The following is a 21384-nucleotide window of genomic DNA, read 5'->3' on the forward strand; positions in this document are numbered from 1 at the left end:
ATATAATTATGTGAGATAATACATATATACTAAATATATCTAATAATTTTTTTAAAAAATTTATTTTAACCTTTTTAAATATTTAAAAAATATTAATAAATAATTAAAAATTAAAAAATAATAATTATCCCTTATTGATTATATTCCAAACACCTCCTTGATTGAATGCGAAGAAATTGGCGCAGCCTTATTTTATATAAAATATTTCCCCTAAGTGTATATTTTGGTTTGAAAAATTTTTATTTTAATTTATTAATTATAAATTATAAATATAAATATATATAATTTATATATTTAATAAGTATATCAAATTAAATTTTCCGTATTGGGGTCAAACACAAGAAAAATCATATTTTCGTTGCGTTGGAAGGCGCGCATTGTTTACTGCCACGATCTTATCCAATAGATCAAACCCACGTGTCAATCCTAACAACCCCCACGTCACCTTCTGAAACGTATAAGCAAAGAAGAGAAGAGAAGAGAAGAGAAGAGGAGAAAGCTTTCTATTCTTGGACTCAGAGATCAATCTTTGCCCATTTCTCTTTTCCTATCCTTAAAACTCAGCAAAAACGGTAATGGATCCAGAAAACCCAAATTGGACGGCAGACGATGAAACCCAGATCGTTTCTCGCCGCATCCAACGCCTTTCCTTCCACCTCATCCCAATTCCTCGCCCTCTTTACGAGTCCCACCAACTGGGGATGGTAGCGTGCGCCAGGGCCAAGTTGGAGGTGGATACAGAGAAACTGTCCTTTTACATGAGAGGCAAGCACAGGGAGATACAGGAGAAGGTGTATACGTACTTCAACTCGATGCCGGAGTTGCAGACCCCAGTGGAGATTTCCAAAGATGAGCACAGGGAGCTTTGCTGGCGGCAGTTATTTGGTTTGATCAGAGAGGCTGGGATTAGGCCTTTTAGGTATGTGGTGGAGGATCCTGCTAAGTATTTTGCCATTGCCGAGGCTGTTGGGGCCGTGGATATGTCGCTTGGGATCAAGCTAGGAGTCCAGTATAGGTGTGTTTTTGCTTGTCTTTGACTCTTTTCTCAATTTCTTTTACACTTGAATTAAATAGAGAAGTTGATTTTGATATGATTTTGGTAGTCCAGTAATGCTTCCTCATCCATGATTTGAAGTGAAATTGAGGAAAATGAAATTTATGGGCCATTGAATGTTGTGGCTAAGTGTGGGGATCATTTGCGAGGAGCCGGATGAGAATAAACTAAATTAGGTTTTCCAATCAAAACATATTTGAAATTAATTTTTTTATTCTTGTGACTTCATCCTCTATTGTAGTACCTTTCATTCTCACTGACCATCTGTATTAGTTGGCAATATCATTGTTGTTCTGCTTACGTGGTTCTCACTCAGGATTTTCAATGTAAATCAATGTTTGCAGATCATGCTCATGTTTTACTTCTAGGAAATATATTTGTCTTGTTTCTTTTACCCTTTGAGAAAAAAAAAAGTGTCCTTTTGCTGTTCTAGTGCGTGCATTAAGGCCATGATCCCTTCATCAATGTGAGTGATATTTTTTTTCTTATAAATGTTCATGCCGTATTTGTAAGGTTCATGTGTTATATTTAAGAATTATTATTACCGGTTGAAATTTTTTGTGGGTAATCAAGTGTGAGATAAGTGCCTTACCTGCCAGTCTTAGCATGAGCTTAAGAAATTTCAGAATCTGTACCCTGTCGTCAGCTTTTCCTTTTTTTTGATCATCTATACTTCTTAGGTTCTAATGATCATGGGGTAAAAATTAGTTTTCCCTAGGAAAAATGCATCCTATTATTGTAATTGTTCACCTAATCACATTTCATCTTTTCAATGTGATGCTGACATTTGGTATTTGCTCATGCAGTCTTTGGGGAGGCTCTGTACTTAACTTAGGAACTAAAAAGCATAGGGATAAGTACTTTGATGGTATTGACAATTTGGACTACCCAGGTTGTTTTGCTATGACAGAGCTATATCATGGTAAGCTCTTCTTCCCTTCCTTATTTTGTGTGTGCTCTGGTATTAAATGGGACATCTAACAGTGTAAAGTCATTAACATTTTATTATGTATTAGAAGCTCATTAACAAAGTTTGATCAACTTCTAATAACTTCATAAGATTCTAATTAATGAATATTTTAATTTTTGAGATGTGAAACTGAATTAATTACATAGTATATTAACTTCTGAAGATAGGCATCCAAGAGATGCTGTAAGTTGTAGAAATGCTGTAGGTCCTGATAATACTGTTGTATCTCATTTTGGCTATTAAAAGAGAAAGCTGGTTGATTATAGTTATTGATTATAATACTGTTGTATCTTTACATGTATTTGATTCTAGTGGGTGCTTATTAATTTTTCTTTCCCCAAAAATGCTGGGGTATTATATTTTTGTTGCTGTAACTGTGATATTTTATGTTTCAAAGGGTCAAATGTTCAAGGACTCCAAACTGTTGCAACATTTGATCCAATTACAGATGAATTTGTTATCAACACTCCTCATGATGGAGCCATCAAGTGGTGGATTGGCAATGCTGCAGTTCATGGCAAGTTTGCCACTGTTTTTGCCAAGCTTATGTTGCCTACTGATGATTCTAAGGGCGTCTCTGATATGGGTGTCCATGCTTTCATTGTTCCAATAAGGGATTTGAAGACCCACCAGACGCTTCCAGGAATTGAAATACATGATTGTGGCCACAAGGTTGGCCTGAATGGGGTAGATAATGGAGCATTGAGGTTCAGTTCAGTAAGAATTCCCCGAGACAATCTTCTTAATCGATTTGGAGATGTGTCTCGAGATGGGAAGTACACCAGTAGCCTTCCAACCATAAATAAGCGATTTGCTGCTACGCTAGGCGAACTTGTTGGTGGAAGGGTTGGCCTTGCATATTCTTCAGTTGGTGTCCTCAAACTTGCTGGAACAATTGCCATCAGATATTCATTGCTGCGCCAGCAGTTTGGCCCTCCCAAGCAGCCTGAAGTTAGCATTCTTGATTATCAGTCTCAACAGCACAAGCTCATGCCAATGCTAGCTTCAACTTATGCATTCCATTTTGCTACATTGCATTTGGTAGAAAAATATTCGGAGATGAAAAAGACTCATGATGAACAATTAGTTGGAGATGTCCATTCGCTTTCAGCTGGCCTTAAGGCATATGTGACATCATATACAGCAAAGTCATTGAGTGTCTGCAGGGAAGCCTGTGGAGGACATGGCTATGCTGCTGTCAACCGGTTTGGTTCATTAAGGAATGATCATGATATTTTTCAGACATTCGAGGGGGACAACACAGTGCTTCTACAACAGGTGCAAAAATCCATTTTATCACGTTCTTACTTGATAATTTAAAATGTATGCTTCTAGCTTGTTCTTTGCATAAAACATGAGGATACCTGAATCCATGGTGTTCTACTCTGGGAGGGGCAAGAAAAGGAAAAAAATTGGCAATGATTTATGACGAGTGTGGCAACTCTACTATATACTTCATTATAGATTTACCAGGCATAAAGCCCAATTAGTTATCTGATACCTTAGTAGTGTTCCTAAGTCTGCATTCATTCACTCTTTTCCATTGATTATTATGTGACTCGTCAGTTTAACGCTACAATAGTTTGTACAACTTTGAATATCTCCTTTGTTCTTAAAGATGGGAACTAGAGCGCTCTTTCTCCACTCATTTGGCATCTTTCAATATTTTAGTATGTCATTGAATAATTTGGATAGCCAACCTACTCCAATCTCTCCAAGACATTTCCACACTTCTATAGGGATACCATTTAGGTTGCAAGCTCTCCCTATCTTCATATTCATCATAACCCTCTATAACTTTAACAAACTTGATTCTTGGTAGTTAAAGACTCTTGTTGGCGTGGTCCTCTACATTTGGATACACCTAGTACATCCACTTCTACTTTTAATACAGCTTGCCATTGCTCTCCATGTAGTATCAACGTTATTGACTAAATTTCATGCTCTCCATGTAGTATCAATGCTATTGTCTAAATTTCATACACCTTTTATCAATAGCTTCTCCTTAAAATCTATTTGGTTCTGTGCCTTTTTGGTTCCACCATGAAGTTCTAGGTTGCATAAATCTCTTTTTCTTCCTCAGTATGCTTTGTATCTTCACATCCAAAAACCGCTAGCTGTGGACACGAACCACAGTTCTTAGTTGAAGTAATCCCCTTGATAAATACTCAACCGCATTCATAAATCTAATATTTATACATGAATGTAATCAGTTAAAGAAATGACCAAATTTTATTCAAACAATTTAAACTAAAATGATATACTTCTGTTCAAACAAAGGAGCTCTTTTTTTATAGCATTGCTTTCACTGATAATCACTCTTTCAGTAGCATGTGTTATAACTGGTAATTATTTTATACGTAAGGATAAGATGGTGGGAAAACATTGTTTCTCCATAATTATAGCTAGATCTGAAATTTTAGTTATGATGCAGGTAGCAGGTGATCTCTTAAAGCAATACAAGGAAAAGTTCCAAGGTGGGACACTGGCAGTTACATGGAACTACTTGAAAGAATCCATGAACGCATATCTGTCTCAACCAAATCCTGTAACTGCACGCTGGGAAGGTGTTGAGCACTTGAGAGATCCTAAATTCCAGTTGGATGCCTTCAGAGTGAGTGCTGCATTAGTTTTGTGATATAAATGTCTTGGTCATGACTCATAATATACCTTCATTCATAACTCTTCATCCTTTTTTTTTACAGTACCGAACATCTCGATTACTTCAAAGTGTTGCTGTCCGACTTCACAAGCACTCCAAAACTCTTGGGGGTTTTGGTGCTTGGAATCGGTGCTTGAATCACCTTCTTACACTTGCAGAATCTCATATTGAATCGGTGATCCTGGCGAAATTTATTGAAGCAGTGCAGAAGTAATTCCTGAACTAATTAACTTTTGGTTCTCTCTATGTGGTGGTTAATAGTTTCTAATTTCACCTGTTTTATGTGCCAGTTGCCCAGATGTAAGTTCTCGAGCTGCTTTGAAACTTGCTTGTGATCTTTATGCCTTGGATCGAATTTGGAATGACATAGGAACATACCGCAATGTTGATTATGTGGCACCAAACAAAGCTAAGGTATTCAAATGTTCAGATTTTTGTAACAGAACACATCAGCATGTTTTGTACTGAATGCCATAGGGGTGTTGGTGGATTAGGCCCTCTGATTTTTGCATCTTTAGGCTGTTATTACAAGTTGAACTGAGGAGATCAGAAATATCTCACACCTGCTTTCACAAGAAAGTCATAGTTGTTGAGGATAACTCATGTAGGTTATTTATTTGTGTCTGTCCTTTTTCAGGCAATTCACAAGCTCACAGAATATCTTAGTTTCGAAGTGAGAAACATTGCAAGGGAACTTGTTGATGCATTCAATCTTCCTGATCGTGTTACACGGGCTCCAATTGCCATGCAGTCTGAAGCTTATGCTCAGTACACTCAGCATGTTGGATTTTAATTTGTAGAAAAGCAATGACAGCAAAAGATGAGTTTATTCAAGATGGCCAGTTGGGGAAGGCAGGGATAGTTTGCATATTCCGTAGTTTTGTATTGTTATTCCTAATAAACTCAATGGGGATCAAGGGAAGAATAATGTAGTGAAAACTTATACGTCTTTCTCTTCCAGAAGGTAGCTTGTACACTTATATGTATATCTTTAATCGTGTAATCAATTACATGTAATACGAGTCACTTTTAAAATATGACTCTGGAATGATTTGAGTGGGAAAACTGTATGGAAATAAAATCCAACACAAGTTGATGTTACCTGCAAAACTGGCATCGAACAATGTTATTGTGAAGTATCCAAAAGATACAAGCTTTCATATTAGGTTGGTTGGTTTGCCTTCGATGGGAAATATTTTCGTGGTCAATAGAGGAATTTTGAGACATTTTCTCTGACCAATAGAAAAACTAATAATTTTTAAGGAAAACTAAAACAGGAAGTCATTTTGTTAACCATTTCGTCCATAGTTTTTTTTTTTTTTTCTTTGCATAATTTTCTGATATATTTTTATTGATATGAACAGCAATATAAAGCAAAATTAAGTAACCCGGCTGTCCGAATGTAGCTCTCCTCCTGCAAGAGTAGGGTGCAAAAATATTTCTGAACTGCTACAAAAACTGTTCACATTCTTCCCGCATTTACAAGCATCTATTTTCATTTCCAAGTTCCAACTACAAACTTAGAAATGCTTTATAATTACACATGTGAATGCAAAAATATTATAATTACATAAGCTTTAATATCTAACTGGCCTGCAATTCAAGTATGCTATTTGAGCTGCTTCACTTTTCTGCCTAATGTCCTCGTACATTTTCAGTGAAGCCTCAGAAAATTTGTTCAGTCTATCAAGAACCTTTGTCAAACTTGCTTGTATGCAGCTCAAGCTTGAAGCAGCCTCATCATTTTTCTCATCATCTTTGCTCCCCGATTCTCCATTATTTTCATCAATTAAATTCTCCTTGTTTGGTAATTGTTCCACCTGTTGCTCCATTAAATGGCAAAGGTCAGATATGAAGGTTTTGATGGCATTGCCAAGTTCCTCAGATGGCAAAGCTTTTATGCCAGCTGACCAATCACGACAAAGAACAAAAATAGGAGGGGCCAGGGCTCGACGAGGGGAGAATGGTTTCCTGCTCTTGGAACGCTCTTGTGGTTGCAGAATGCAGTTTTGCAGCCATCCATTGAGGGCTTCCACATAGGACGCATGACTGTTAACCCAGTTTGCAAAGCTCAGGCCAAAACACTCTATCTCCTCCACGAGCTGAGCCACAATCTGCCTGCGAGTATCTCCCTGTGGAGTTCCTGTTGTATTTCTTGAATGGTATGCCAACGAGATGGTGATGTACTGTGCATGATGGCATTCAAGCATAGCCTTCCACATCCTGATCAGCCTGCATAGGCTCACTGGTCATAAATCCAATACTTGTGATGAATTAAAAGACATGTTTCATTCAGGAATGGCTCTCAAGGATTATATTGATAATAAGTAGCCACAATATTAGATCTTTAATGCTTAATTTTATTTAAGATAAATAAGGAAATGAAAAGATTACCTACCCTTGAATTAGCTCTAGAAGTTGAGGCTGCAACTCTTCATCTCGCATTTTCTCAATCCGCTTTGATATTGTATCAACAGAATGAATTGCAACTATTATCCTTGAATGTAGATCCTTCACAACTGCACGTGTCTTGTCAATCACTTGAGCACTATGATCCTTGGCAAATTGATGCCTTAGTTGGTCACATTTCTGATCATAATCCTTCCTGATAGATTCACTGGCCTATAGACAAACAAATTTTAAGTGAGTCTGAACATCCAAGGAAGCCATTGGCAGCACTAGTATGCTTGGTTGACACAGAACAAAATAATAGGAAAGTCAGCACAATGTTCAGGTAGTAGTTGCTTCTGAGAAATCTAAACATTTTTTTACAACACTTCCTTAGAAAACATGATGTAAGACAATCATCTGTCTCTATCTCTCATAATTGAAAAGTTTAAGTGTTACATACAGTGATCTCATGATCAAGTTGAACCTGCACTAAGATTAAATTACGCTGAAGGAAATCCCAGATTAGATTTGTGACTATCAACTTGCGATTCAAAAACAAATCAATCTAAGACAATGTTCAATTCATTGTGTGTCTATAAGATATAGGTAAGGCACACAACAGGTTTTGAACCTTAAAAAAAAAAAAATTGCGTCTATTATTTATTTATTTTGCCACTTTTCAGCAAGCATCAACTTTTTTTATTGCACTTAAATATCATCAGGAGCAAGAAAGAACATAGTTTAGTATCAACCAGAAAAATAAAGAGAGGGAAGACATTTTCTTGTCTTTACAATCATTTTTTTGGTCCCTCACTCCTGTCAAGAAGCATAACCTTAATTGCACAGTTGCCAATTATTGTAAACTAATTTTTCCTTTTCAGAAAGTAAGTGATTTGGCCACAGAACTTCAAACCAGATGCCTTTCCATGTCCATTAGATGTTGAAGGATAGCAAAAGTGCATGAAAGAGTGAAGTTCCTTGTGAATCTTGAATTCAAGGCTATGTTTGTCTGGAAGAAAAAGTGGGAGGAAGGATTATGTAGGAAGGAAGGATAAAGAAGAAATGCAAGCTTGCAAATTCGAACTTTTTTTCGTATTTACCTTTCTAACCTAATGTGCCTACAAATGTTAACAGCCTAAAGCAAATAAACTCAAAAGGACATAAATGGAATATACAGAATAACAGTTCTCTCTCTCTCTCTCTCTCTCTCTCTCTCTCTCTCTCTCCCTTCCTTCCCCCTCTACTCTCTCTGATACTTCCTGTTTCCCATCATCCAAGCAAACGAAGCACAAGTCAGCTACCATAAAAACAAATGCCCAAGAGGTTTCTGTAAAACAACCATTTATTACAATAGCTTTAACAATATGCTCATTCCTGGTCATGAATGGGTTAAAATCTGTCTCAATCATGACAATATCCCTTGCACATTAACTTTGAAAGATGGTATGGATTGAAAATTCAACTATTAGATGAAGGTCTAATAATTCTCCTCCTTATTAAAGAAAGCTACAATCACACATACCTTTTTTTTTTTTGTGTTAACTTAACCTGTCAAGCTAATTAATAAATTATTTTGGAGGGATCAACAATTTTCCATCATAAAAATTTGCCATATTTTCACAACTTATGGCACACTCACGACTCATCAGTTGTTGTCAGGAGGATAATTCAGAGCCCCAAAGTGAGGATCAATAAAGAGTGGAAAAAAGAAGGGGGAAAATTGTAAAAATGTAAGGGTACATCAGCAGAATGCATTTGATCCGGTCAGTGGCATCTACCTATGTCTCCTCAATTTATTCAAGCCACTCCTCTCCACATTCCTTATCAAGAAAAGGGTAATGTGTGAGTTGAACTTGAGTTCGTGTCTAAAGCCTAAGCTCTGCTTTATTTCAAAAATCTTCATAGAATTTCCTAATGAATTGAAGAATCAGAATACAATACCACATCTGAGCATCCTCATCTGACAAGTATTTTTGGCTTTAGTAAGAGTTGAACTAGTAATACCATGAATCATAGAAGCAACAATCGTTTCTTCTAACCTCTCTTTTTCATGTGGTAAAACTCATATTTTAATATCACAGATAATTGACAACTATGATATCATATACTCTTATCCCATTCTACATCACAAAAGTTGTCAAATATATTCAAACAACAGGTAAGGTCATACAAGAAAGATCCTTTTTTTTAAGAGGAACATACAAGAAAAATGCTTCTTATTGACAAAATTACGAATAAAAACTGTTAATGTTTAAGACATGAAAAATGCTTCTTACTGACAGATTATTGTAAACATTGTTGATGCGCTTATTCATATCATGAATCAGAAAAGAAACAAACGCACTCAATAAAGCCATCCCACATATACACTACATAACATTAGAATGTAGATAATCAAAGGGGCCGAAAAGATGTTTAACATTTATGTCATGCAGGCTCAAGAACATATCAAAGCTCATATAATCAAAAAGGTTTTTTAACCAAAGTACCTTTACTTCATCATATAGTTTTCTTTCCCATGCATATAGCCTATCAAGGGTAGAAGAGTGACTTCCAGCAATCATGCAGAACTCTTCAACAAAATCACTACCACTATCAGAGATATCATCTCTTGTTGCCACAGCAAGTGGATTTCTTGATGAAGATGACCTTGAAGATGCTGTCCGCTTCCATGTAATGACCTTAGTAACATGTTCTGCAGGTTCTAAAATGTTGGAGAAGACTAAATGGTATGAAAAGACAAGAAATGCTGCGCCCATTAAACTAGTAAAAAAGAGTAGGAAAATCTATATCAAATAAATCTGCCTGCAAGTTGAAATAAACTATGGACTCAACACCCATAAGCCATAAGGCACCAATGGGTACGTATAGATGGTGGCCCTAAATGCCAAGAATCATTTGGCCCCATGAGCAAAGTAAATGAAATATTGATCGTTAAACAGTTACAACATGCATTTCCGATTCTTTGTGCAATGGATACAACCCAAAAAAGCAATTTACACCCTTGAACAGGTTATAAATCATTGGCATTTGATGCAACTTACTGCTGAATCTGATGAAATCAGTATAAATCAGTTTCTGCACCTAAAACATTACAAATTCTTAAAAGCTGACCCAAAGCTTGATTTGCTTGAAGTTAAGCTTACCATGAGACACAAGTGCAGTCTTTCCACGGCAGCATATATGGAAAGCTGTCAGAAATGCTGATGCAGACGAACTCCCTATGACAATCAAAGTTATTACAAAGTAAATTTGCATAAAGATTTAGCAATGAAGAACGTACATGAATAAAAGCATACATGAATTTGCATTGCAGTGGACAAATAAGGAACCTGCTTATAAATTAGCTGTTAATTATCAACAAAGACAATTACCTTTCCTCTCAGAATATCCAACTCTTATATTGTTTGCCTCAAGCATCCTCGAGACTTCCTTGCCAGATTCAGAAGCTCTAAAGAATCGATGTTCTATATCCTTTATGCTTGACAGAAAATCTTTAGCCCTATGGGTAATGAACTCCGATGGATCTTCTCTCTCTGCAGATAAATCTTTCATGGCCATTTCTTTTTCTTTCTTTGAACCTGACCGCTCAAGAGTTAAACCATTGGCATTTTGGGCCATTTCCACCTGCCCCCCTTGAATATCCATTGGTTTTCTAGTAGAACCTTCAACTCCCATCAATCTACCTGAATGAGCATTACTATCTACTCTTATAACATAACTGCCATTTCGTGTTGCAGAGTTACCTGAGGTTTCTAAATCCTTTTTCTTCAGTCCAGGCCCTATAATTCCTTCATGTCCTTTACCATGTCCCTCTAAACTAACTTTCGTCCATTTCCCCTTTGCATCTACTATATTATGGTCAATGCCAACCCTTTCGCCCCTAAATTCGTTCAATCCTCTAGCATCATCAAAATCCGCATCCAATTCATTTTCCCTCACAAATCTAAAACTTTCACAATTATTACTAGGATCAAAATAATCCCAAGAACCACCCGACTCAAAAGGAGGTGGTGGCGGTGGCATTGGCATGCAAAATGATTCATCCTCAACAAAACCATCAGTACTATTATTCAAATTAATCTTGACAGTCACTGGATTAGTAGCACCCCTAACTCTCATGTAACTTATATTAATCACTGGGGGTGAAATGGGGCTTTCATTATGCAAGGGTGAATCCGAAGCCTCTGGAACGTGAGAGGGAGAGGGAGAGGGGTATGAAGAGTGTGATGGAGTCTTGTAAAGTTCAGTGGCTGAGGTTGTTGATAGAGAAGATTCCATCAAAATCTCTGCTTCGGCATATCGCCGGAGAGCTATGCCAATGTTTTTCAAAGAGTTAATATAAGAGACATGAGATGCAGCGAGACTGTACCTTGAATCAATTGCTTGCTTTATGAATCTCCTGCGTTCTTTGCATAGGCGCAAAGCTTCATTTCTGTCTGCTTTGGAGCTCGCAGAACCCATATTTTAGAGAAGAAAGGAAAACCCAGTTCATGAAATAAACTTCATTTTTTAGTATCTAAACAGAATATCTTAGAATGATGAAGACCTTGAAAAATCAAAATTTTTCAGTAGAAATTGCACGAACCGGTAATGTAGACCAACCGCATTTTCCTGATGTCCAAAGAGAAATATCCTTAAAAGACCCAAAGAAAACAACTGAACATAACAGCTTGAACGACCAAACTTTTCACTACAAATTTAACACCCCATTTTATGGAGCAAACTTTGGCCTTGGGAATCTGTAAAAGAAATACTTGGAAACAGTAATAAAAACCCACAACTTCAACGCTAGCAAAACGAAGGAAATGATAATAAAGAAAAGGCAAAACCTTTTCTCCTTCAAAATCCAACTTTAGATTAGAACAGAGCAAGACAGAGCAACCTTTTTCCAGCCACAGGAGATGATGTGTTCTACAAGAAATGAGAAACCCACTTGGAGAAAGCTTTTATTATAGGATTGGGACAAGACATAGAGAGTGAAAATCGAAAACGAAGTACAAATGGTTGGACTTTTCTTTCAGGTTAGAACAGAGCACAGAAGAAAGCTAAAAGGCTCAGTGGGAGCAGTTGTTTTCAGAGGAAGAAGGTAACATTAAACAGCAAAGAGTAGTTGGGAAGTCATAAAATCAAAGCCATTAACGGAAACCTGAAAGATTGAAAGCAATGAATGTGAGGCCTGAGATGCATCACTCTTCAGGCTCCAAAAGCAAAGATTTTGCAGAAGCAGAGAGAGAGAGAGAGAGTGCGAGAAAAGTAGCAGCAGCAGCAGCAACGAAGCAAAACAGAAGAAATGATAAAAATGAAAGAAAGGAATCTGCAATTGTGCAACAGCTACTGCAAAGAAGAAGATTGCCTCGTTTTGTGTGCGTGATTGTTTTTCTGTGATATCTACATTCATAAAAAAAAAAAAGTAAAAAAATGGAAATCAGCTTCAGGGGACTTTGCAGTGAAAGAAAATGTCGCTTTAATTTGTTTGATATATGATACTAAATTAAATTAAATTAAATTAAATTAAATGAAAAAGACTTATTTTAGCCCTAAAGTCTTATAAATCTTTGTCTAAATAAATTTTTAAATTTTTAAAAATATCAAATAAATTTTTAACTTTTTAAAATATATCAAATAAAGACTTTTATTATTTTTTAACAAATAAACATTTTAACTCTTAAAAATTAATTAAAAAAAATTAAATTATGATTTATTTTTAATAATAAATTCAGATAAAATTTTTTAATTCTTAAGTCTCATCATTTTATGTATTTAATTTATAACATTTCAATAGATGAGCAGCTAAAAAAAATTTGTGTATGACTAGGTAATTATTATACATAATCATTTAATTTTATGAGTTTTTTATAAAAATTATTAAATTTTAATTTTTTTATAAAATTAATTAAATTTTAATTTAATTTTATAAAAGTTATTATAATTAAAAATTAAAGATTATTTTATTAATTTATTAATTATTTTATAAATAAAGTTACTGATAAAAAAAAGAGAAAAGGAAATAATTTAATGATGAGAAAAGTAATTGGATGTGTTTTATTATTTATTTTTTTTTTAAAAATTAATAAAATAAAATAATTTTATTCATAAAATAATTAATAAGTCAGCAAATTAATTGAAAATTTTTAATTTTTTGTTATAATAATTTTTATAAAATTAAATTAAAATTTAATAAATTTTATAAAAAAAATAAAATTTAGTTATTTTTATAAAAATATTTATAAAATTAAATAATTACGTGTGATATTTATCATCAGATTACAAATTAACTACGTAAAATTTTTTATGGAGATACCATGAATTAGAAAATCTTGTCTTAGAGTCAATTATAATTTAATTTTTAATATATTTTTAAATGTTAAAAAACTTCTTCAACCTAAAAACTTATTTATCTAATTTTAAAAATTTTAAAAACTTATTTAATATTTTTTAAAATGTTAAAGCTCTAATTTATCAAAATACTTTATGAATTTATAGCATAAATTAAAAAAAAAAAATCTAAATAGCTTTTGGCCTAAATTAAATTTTTATAATTGCTTTAAAATAATTATGCTATCGCGTCTCTAGTATGTGATAGCTTGATAGGGTAGTGGAGAAGAGAAATGGTGAGAGCCTGATCGCACTGAACAAGAAATTGTATAAATTGACGCAATTGCCCCTATGTTTTCCCGAGGGAGGGACTCTCTAACGGCTCCTTAAAATCCGGGTTTTTGGGGAATAGCGAGCTCTTTTTTCTTTTTTCTTTTCTTTTATATATTATTTTCTAAAAGAATTAGCTAAAAATATATTTATATTATCTCAAGTAACTTTTTCTTTACTAATATGAGATAATTTAATTTTTTTTAATTAAAATGTATTATTATTTTAAACATATTAAAATTTAAATCTTAATTTTAATTTTTTATATTAAAGTTAATAATTTATTTATGGTGCACTTAATTATCAAGAAAATAGTAATGTTAAAGAAATTTAATTGTTAAACTTTATATTAATCTAATTATTTATTATTTGTATTTATTTTTATCTGTTATATTTAAATTTTATATAATAATTAATTAAATAATTAAATAATTTTATTTTATAAAAATTAATTAAATTATTATTTATCTCATTTAAATATTATATAAATATTTATTATAGTATTTAATTAAAATAAAGAATAAAATTAGAAAAAAATAATTAATATTTTTTAATTTTTAAACTATGATAGATAATTTTTTAAAAAAAATTACAGATAAAAATGAATGAAGATTAAAGAATATTGAGTTTATTTGAATGCAATGTGGAGGTAGAAAAGGAAGGTTAATGGGGAGGGGGATGTCTGCAGTGGAGAAGTGTGTTGGATTTTTGAGGAATAGGGACAGTGGAGGAGATGTTGTGGGCCAATGGTTTTTTTAATATTTTTATTATATTTAATTGGTGGTTTTTTCAAGTAAATTTATTGGTTCTTTATGTGAAAGAGTCAAAAAGATGGGATGGGATGGGATGGGTTGGGTTGGGTTCTTTTGCAGTTGCAAGAAGCCAAAGAAAACAAATGTAAAAAATTATAGGGAAAATGAAAAAGAAGACAAATGTTATGCATGCATGTGATGTGATCTGTATACGCACGCAGTGAGGCTAAAGGAACAATAATGGTTTTTGGACTAACGCTTGTTTGGTCTGAGGAAGTATATTAAAAAGTATACAAAATTTTTTTATTTAATTTGTATTATTAAATAATTTTAAAAAATTATTTTATTATTTTAATTTTTTTATGATTAAATTAATTAATATATTTAAAAATATATTTTTTTCTTAATAATAATATAAATAACAATACTAAATATACCTTAACTTTTACCTGATGAAAAGAAATATATAATTTTTTAGTAGGAAAAAAAATTGTGATTTTAACTGAGTTTTAATTTAGATTATTTTAAATTGTAAATTATACACCCTATTTGAAATCTAGAAATTTTATACAAATTTAATTAATTTTTTCATCAATTGATAAACTCCCAATAAAATTATTTCTATTTTCTTTTTTTTTCTATTATATGGTTAATCATCTTTACCAAAAGGAGGAAAAGAAACAATCAAATTTCTTTTCTCATTTGGCCTTTAATTATACCCTCGTTCCAAGGATGCCAAAGCAGTCTTTTCTTTCGTTTTCAATCTTGCTCAATTAAAGGACCTAATACTATTACTTTGGAGCCTAACCTTTTAATTTTCCTTTGCTCACTATTTCTTTTTTCTTTTCTTGCCATTCAAGAACAAATATTCTTGCTTTTTTTTTAAAAAAAAAAAAAAAGCACCACATGGGTCATCAAGATTGAACAATAATTTCTTCCTCCACATGTGCATCATCATTACTATTTTCTTTAATAATAATCTTGCTTGTGAAAAACAAAAACTCGTTTGAATCATGGTTATCATTTAACATATTATTGTTTTGAGTTAATCAGAGATGGCTTTAATGGGGGAAAATTTAGACAGCTAGTTAGAAAGTAAATAGACATTATAGACTTATGATGACAAAGCTATTGGAGTTTTCACATTATGAATGCATTTTATAATTGATTCTTTTATCATTAATTATTCACCAAATAATGGGGTTTGCTTGATGGGTTATTGGGTTGGGTCTTCTTCTTCTTATCAGGTTCTGAGTGCAGGCAGCAGGTTCATTGGCCATTGCAAAACCTTTCTTGGGGTTTTACATCAAATGTACACAGTGTAGTCCTTTTTATCTATTTGCCATATATTGATAATTTGCCTGTAGAAACAAAAACAATTAGCAAAAAAATGTTTTTCAAGTGAAAAAAAAAAGAAAAAAGTACGTGTGGTGATTTCTCCTCCCTCCCCCACTACATATTAAAAAAAAAGAAACTAATGAAATACACACTACTTGGTTGGTTTTCATTACAGCCCATAAAAGCTTTGCCTTTGAAGCTTGAATTCATCATATTCCACCATCCTGGGAGCAGCACATGAGTAACCCTTTCTGAACTTGCTGTTGTTTCTGTTCTTTGCTTCCACCTCCACTGCAAACACAGCGCAAACCGGTCTGTGGTCGGAGAATCTTGATTCTACCCGAATATACGACAACTGATCAATGCCATTACCACGCCATAATATCCTGTCACACCTGAAAATTTTGAGCTTAATTAACAAAGTCAATCACTTCTGCAAGCTCCTTCCACGTATGCTTCATTATACTCCATAAAAGAAAGAATATATTACATATGTACCATGCTGGGGTTCTGCGTTTCTTCTTGGATTTTCCAGTTTCTCCAGCATAAGAATCTGAATTATGGGAGTATTTATAAGTGGGAGCAAACAAAATCCTTCCTTCAGTGAACCCGTTAAATACCCTCCCTGCTTCTCTCTCCATATTCAACTGCAGTTAGCAATTAATGTTAAAGCAAGTCAGCCTTGTGAAATATAAGATGAAAGCAACAAACCTGGTCTCTGTGAAGTCTGTAAACAATGAAAGCAACAAACCTGGTCTTTTTCTAGCAAGGTGTCCCAGTCATTATCCTCCAACAGTACCTTTGTTTCCTCATAGCTTAAAGATACTCGATAATTTAAGTCTCCAAGCCAAATTATCCGGCTGCAACATTTAATTTTTTTTCTCAGTGAAAAGATTAGATACACACCTCTTTGTGCGAGGAATTTTAGCTAAAAATGTTAATGAGTAACACATACTCATGGTCAATTATTCTTTCTGGGGCACGAGGATTTTGATTCTTGCAAATCTTGGGGAATTGTGTGCTCTTGAGGATTTCAGCTACATCAGCATTTCTTTTGAGTTCATCCCCTTCCTTCTCCCCAGAAGCCAAGTGACAACAGATGAAGCAAAGGCTCGTTCTATGCAAAGACAAGCTTATTGATATACACCCCTGCAATATGATCAATCAAATTAAGCATGCACTAAGATCCAACGCTCGTCATGATTATTACAACTGATAATTATCTTCCAGGTTAGATCTCTCCAGTACTGTCAGGATTTGATAAATTGTCAGGAACCAATTTGATTCAATAATTTTTTTTTGGTTACCAAAGACAACATGCAATCATTCAGCTAACCTACCTTGTTGCCAAGACAACCCATTATTCCTCTTCCTACAGAAGAGACTCTGAGATGGCCAATGTGAGGCACCAACTCCTTTCTAGCCCACACTGAAAGGAAAATACCAACCATTTGCTTGCTTGCTATAAGGCTGTAAGTTTGTGTGGGTGAGTTAGGCATATCAACTGTATAAATTGATCCATTTGAGCTGTTATATTGATGATGAGGAGCAGTTTCGGGGTCTAATTTATCCATGGACTCGTTAAGTTTTCTTAGTCTATGTCTCTCTTGAGATGGGTACTCCACGGGACAATTGCAGATCTTGAGAAGACTACTATCTGCCTTCAAATTTTTACTAAGGACCTTGAAAGAAGGTTTGTGGAAAAACTTGTCTTTTACATTGTGGCTTTTGTGGACTCTTAAAGGGCCTGAATCAGGAAAATAGTAGGACTCTTGCCTTGGCTTGTTAAGTGCGTGGTTTATCAGAGCCAGCCATTTTGCTGCAGGTTCATTGTCTTCAATCACCAATACATTTCCAGCACTGAGTGGAACAATTTCCTGAAACCTGAAGAGAAAAAAGCTTAGACCAAATTGTTATTTCTAACCAGAAAATAACATTAACATAGACATCAATCAAACAAATTATAAGTCCACTTGTTGACGTTTGTAATTATAACTACACTTCAAACAAATTACCCTCCAATATATAGGACTACTAAGCTCATATTTCATCTGAAAAATGGAAAAGAGAGACTACTGCTTCATTTTTCTTCTTAGCACCATAGCCTTCCCTTAGAACTATGTACATTCAATTTGACATTAATTTTCTATCCTGAGGTGCTTTATGCACAAAAATTTGCAACTGCAATTTGAATCTTTTTGCTCTGCTATCATTGTCTGATGACACATGTATTCAACAGGCATGCGGTAGTTCACTTAACTATAATTAGAAGATGATATTTGTGATTTTTATCATACCCACAGACATATAAATCTGCACAGCCTTCCACCTGCAAGAAATCTTCCAAGTTGAGGCCAGAGTTTGGTGTCCTTCCTCCCACATTCCATGTTCCAGCGAAAATCCTGCAACCCAATCACAATTAATGTTCCTATTGAAAGGAACACGAACCTGATTTTTCTTTAAAACAACAACAATAACAATTCATACCTAAATTCTTTGATTTCTGTTTCTTGTGTCATAGACTGCCCAAAGTTTGATAGGTTCAGGCCTTCAATTGAAGGACTAGTCTGTGTTTCTGCAAGTAGATAAGAAATCAACATTATGGTTTACCTTTTAATTAAATCCTGAAGTCCAAAATCAACAATTTGTCAATGACAAGGACAACAGGTCAATAGCAAATATAAACAAAAATTTCCATGTCTCTATCATATTTTTCTTCCCTATGATTTACAAATATATAAGCCAACAATCAAAAACTCATTATAATGTTAGGTTAGCTACCTTGATTTTGCAAGATGGTATAGGTTGAACTTAGACTCCTTTTGATGCTACGTGGCTTTTGGCCATCACATATAGATTCAATAAAAAAATGACCCCCCAAGTTTGCATATATCTTGGCATGGAAAATATGGTTCGATGCACCTAATAAAACATACCCGAGTAATTATTGCTCATTGTCAGAGGCGATTCCATGAACGTTATTCTTCTTTCTGATATATTCTTTTCTGCATCTGCTAATCAAATCCCAAAAAATCAAGAACAAGAATATATACATAGACATACACAAACATTCACGGAGAAGGGAATACCAATAGAAACTTCATCACCATCTGATCCTGTGTCATCGTTAGAGCCTGCTTTGCTGTTTCGCTTCGAACTGAAAATCTTTGGAATGATAGACTGCACAAAATTATATGGATGGAAACAAATCATAAAAATTTATCATCATGCCTGTATTTTTTTGGATCAAAAAACATTGAATGAAGCAATAATGATGATAATGAACAAGAAAGAAGACCAAGAAAAAACAATCAAAACATACAAGAAACAAAGAAACAAAAATTACCCTTTTTTTCTTCTCACTCTGGACAGAATTTTCAGGAGCGATACTGATAGGGCTATCGGCCTTGATCATTTCTATCTTGGTATTTGATTGTTCTATCTCGAAATCATTCATTAACATATTCATTTTCAAAAAATAAATATCATATAGGGTCAATTTTTCAGTGGCATCTTCGTGAAAAATGGCCACAATATGATTTTAAATTAAAATCTACATTGAACTCTGCAAGAAGACAATAAATTTCTGGGTTTGCTCATAATCATGAATGATATTGCTGTAAATTTGTTTTTCTCTATCTTTCCTGTTTTTGGTTAATGAAAATGAAAAATGGAAAATTAATTTTTGTGATCTGTTGCAAAGGCTGAGATTTTAGCGCCAATGGTCTCGGAAAACTTGAGAAGGTAAAAAAACAAGGGAAGAAACCGTTAGAATCATACTTCGTAGTCACCTAACTACTTTACAATCTAAGTTATTTTCTTTTCAATTCTCTCTGAGAGAAAAAGAATTAGCTCTATGCCTGCTGAATGCAATCATAGGCAACTTAAATTTGGTTTATTATTATTATTATTATTCCTGCCTCGGTAATTAGGTGAAAGGCATTGGAATTTGAGGAACAATTTATCATAAATTAAGTAAGGAATGAGAAAATAGGCATAAGCATTTTTTGTTTTTAATTTAATGGAAGTATTATGTGCTAGATAGACTCGAACTCTAAATCTTTTCGCTTCCAATACTTTGAAAGTGAGGAAACCAATCAGATTACCTCTAATTGGCATAAATATGGGCATTTGAAATATTATTAACTTACAGGATAACATACACATAAGTTATATTAGTTCCCAGTGGATCAGCTCTTCATTGCTAAATTTATATTTAAATATTTTTATAATATTGATTTACAACAAATTTTAATAACGAATGTAAATTCGTTGCAAAAGAATTTTGTTTTTATTTCTAAAGTATTACTCTATGTAATTTTATTCTAAAATTGCAATAAAATAAAAAAATTAATTACAAAATCTGTTGCTAATATTAATGGATTAGAATCTATTGCATAATTTATAAAATTCGTTGCTAATACTAACAGATTATAATTCGTTGTTAATCCACTATTTTCTTGTAGTGTGCTATTTTATTAAAAATCACCTTTAATTGTCCTAATTTATATTGAATTTAAACAAAACTTTGTCTATTCCTATTTGGTCTCTTCTACTTTTTTATTAAATGCATTTAATTTTAACCGAAAGTAATAACATATCTCAACGTTCGCTAGCATTAAAGAACAATTTTGAGATACTGGTAGTCTCCTGGGCTAGGAGACTCTCACAGATCAATAAGTACCAAGACATGACATCTATTCAAGGGGCCAAAAAAGGCATAAAATGGGTCTAATTAATAACTAGAATAATGGCATTAAACAAAATTAACGAGAAGTGTATTCTATTCATTAGATTCCAGGAGTTGTTTGAGCAATTCAGCGCAGCCAGAAAGTGGTTCATCTCTCAAATATCCCAAGGAATTTGCGAAATGCAGGTCAGAAATCGCACCATTGTTGCGAGTTAGTATAACTTCAGCGCGACTGCGTCCTCGGTCTGCCGTCCTACAATTAGCCACTGGACTGCTAACAAGAGTAGCATAGCAGAGCTGATCTTGATGGTCATCCTCTACCTTTATTTTGTATGTTCCAGTCGAGTCTGTTACTCCCTCCACACTGTATTTAAGCTGCAAAGTTTCCCTATCTTGGCACTCGATCCTGACCCTCGCACCTGCTAGTGCACCAATTGAGCTAATCTAGTAAGAAATCGATACTACAAAACAACGTTAATACATATATACTATGTAGAGAATTATCACCAGGAATGTAAGTTGTTTTTTTGGTCTCAAAGCCACAGCGGCAAGTGTCACAGTAGACTCGGCCATGGATATGGAAAGGCCTCCCAACTATGCTTGCACTAACCAGTCCAGAGAGTACACAGAGAGAGAGGGCAAACAACAGCAACGGCCACCTAGCCATGACTATCTAGAGATGCAGATGAGAGTGAGGAAATAAGCTAGCACAAGTGAAGAAATTGAGTGAGGCGTATGGTATCAGTGTTCAATTAAATAGTGTAGCAATGGAAGAGGGAGAAGTCTCACTTACAGCAAGATTCGAAATATAGCACCTATTGCGGCATTTTAGACTCTGTTAATTAACTGATGTCCTTTTCTTACGCCAAGATTTGTTTA

The 21384-nt window shown here is 34.0% G+C and overlaps 4 protein-coding genes across 5 annotated transcripts; 1 reads left to right on the top strand and 3 right to left on the bottom strand.

The window, feature by feature from the left end:
* The first annotated feature begins 491 nt into the window (after positions 1–491).
* On the top strand, positions 492–5721 carry LOC110663446 (acyl-coenzyme A oxidase 2, peroxisomal). The gene is made up of 7 exons (XM_021822737.2): positions 492–1015; positions 1861–1976; positions 2422–3302; positions 4459–4638; positions 4730–4896; positions 4977–5100; positions 5324–5721. Exons 1-7 carry the CDS (start codon positions 576–578, stop codon positions 5477–5479), a joined length of 2064 nt encoding a protein of 687 aa, XP_021678429.2. The 5' UTR covers positions 492–575; the 3' UTR covers positions 5480–5721.
* Positions 5722–6133: 412 nt separating this feature from the next.
* Positions 6134–12508, bottom strand: LOC110663447 (protein ALTERED PHOSPHATE STARVATION RESPONSE 1). Of its 2 annotated transcripts, none has more exons than XM_021822740.2 (5): positions 10452–12508; positions 10224–10298; positions 9567–9772; positions 7085–7308; positions 6134–6918 (listed from the first exon to the last, which is right to left on the bottom strand). In XM_021822740.2, exons 1-5 carry the CDS (start codon positions 11539–11541, stop codon positions 6264–6266), a joined length of 2250 nt encoding a protein of 749 aa, XP_021678432.2. In that variant the 5' UTR covers positions 11542–12508; the 3' UTR covers positions 6134–6263. The 2 variants fall into 2 exon arrangements, with proteins under 2 accessions (XP_021678432.2, XP_021678431.2); XM_021822739.2 differs by having other exon boundaries at positions 9567–9781; positions 10452–12491.
* Positions 12509–15920: 3412 nt separating this feature from the next.
* On the bottom strand, positions 15921–19544 carry LOC110663415 (type I inositol polyphosphate 5-phosphatase 5). Its single transcript, XM_058150564.1, has 10 exons — positions 19162–19544; positions 18905–18995; positions 18752–18826; positions 18303–18390; positions 18113–18217; positions 17156–17699; positions 16771–16964; positions 16567–16675; positions 16314–16462; positions 15921–16210 (listed from the first exon to the last, which is right to left on the bottom strand). The coding sequence occupies exons 1-10, from the start codon at positions 19282–19284 to the stop codon at positions 15985–15987; spliced, it is 1704 nt and encodes a 567-aa protein (XP_058006547.1). The 5' UTR covers positions 19285–19544; the 3' UTR covers positions 15921–15984.
* An 889-nt stretch (positions 19545–20433) lies between these two features.
* On the bottom strand, positions 20434–21172 carry LOC110663413 (protein DOWNSTREAM OF FLC-like). Its single transcript, XM_058150565.1, has 2 exons — positions 21013–21172; positions 20434–20924 (listed from the first exon to the last, which is right to left on the bottom strand). The coding sequence occupies exons 1-2, from the start codon at positions 21170–21172 to the stop codon at positions 20599–20601; spliced, it is 486 nt and encodes a 161-aa protein (XP_058006548.1). The 3' UTR covers positions 20434–20598.
* Positions 21173–21384: the final 212 nt, after the last annotated feature.

This window comes from Hevea brasiliensis, chromosome 7 (genome assembly GCF_030052815.1).
Source record: "Hevea brasiliensis isolate MT/VB/25A 57/8 chromosome 7, ASM3005281v1, whole genome shotgun sequence".
NCBI lineage: Eukaryota > Viridiplantae > Streptophyta > Magnoliopsida > Malpighiales > Euphorbiaceae > Hevea > Hevea brasiliensis.

Bases quoted from the DNA above. Each gene is read 5' to 3' on its own strand.
- LOC110663446 (XM_021822737.2), top strand. From the start codon at position 576: ATGGATCCAGAAAACCCAAATTGGACGGCAGACGATGAAACCCAGATC. The intron at 1,977-2,421 runs GTAAGCTCTTCT...TATGTTTCAAAG, and splicing joins TATGACAGAGCTATATCATG to GGTCAAATGTTCAAGGACTC. The intron at 3,303-4,458 runs GTGCAAAAATCC...GTTATGATGCAG, and splicing joins ACACAGTGCTTCTACAACAG to GTAGCAGGTGATCTCTTAAA.
- LOC110663447 (XM_021822739.2), bottom strand. From the start codon at position 11,541: ATGGGTTCTGCGAGCTCCAAAGCAGACAGAAATGAAGCTTTGCGCCTA. The intron at 7,309-9,566 runs GTACTTTGGTTA...GTTTGTCTATAG, and splicing joins AACTATATGATGAAGTAAAG to GCCAGTGAATCTATCAGGAA. The intron at 6,919-7,084 runs GTAGGTAATCTT...GAGCCTATGCAG, and splicing joins CTTCTAGAGCTAATTCAAGG to GCTGATCAGGATGTGGAAGG.
- LOC110663415 (XM_058150564.1), bottom strand. From the start codon at position 19,284: ATGAATATGTTAATGAATGATTTCGAGATAGAACAATCAAATACCAAG. The intron at 18,996-19,161 runs GTAATTTTTGTT...AATTTTGTGCAG, and splicing joins AGAGTGAGAAGAAAAAAAGG to TCTATCATTCCAAAGATTTT. The intron at 18,218-18,302 runs GTATGAATTGTT...ATTGGGTTGCAG, and splicing joins ACAGAAATCAAAGAATTTAG to GATTTTCGCTGGAACATGGA.
- LOC110663413 (XM_058150565.1), bottom strand. From the start codon at position 21,172: ATGGCTAGGTGGCCGTTGCTGTTGTTTGCCCTCTCTCTCTGTGTACTC. The intron at 20,925-21,012 runs GTGATAATTCTC...GTGCACTAGCAG, and splicing joins AAAAACAACTTACATTCCTG to GTGCGAGGGTCAGGATCGAG.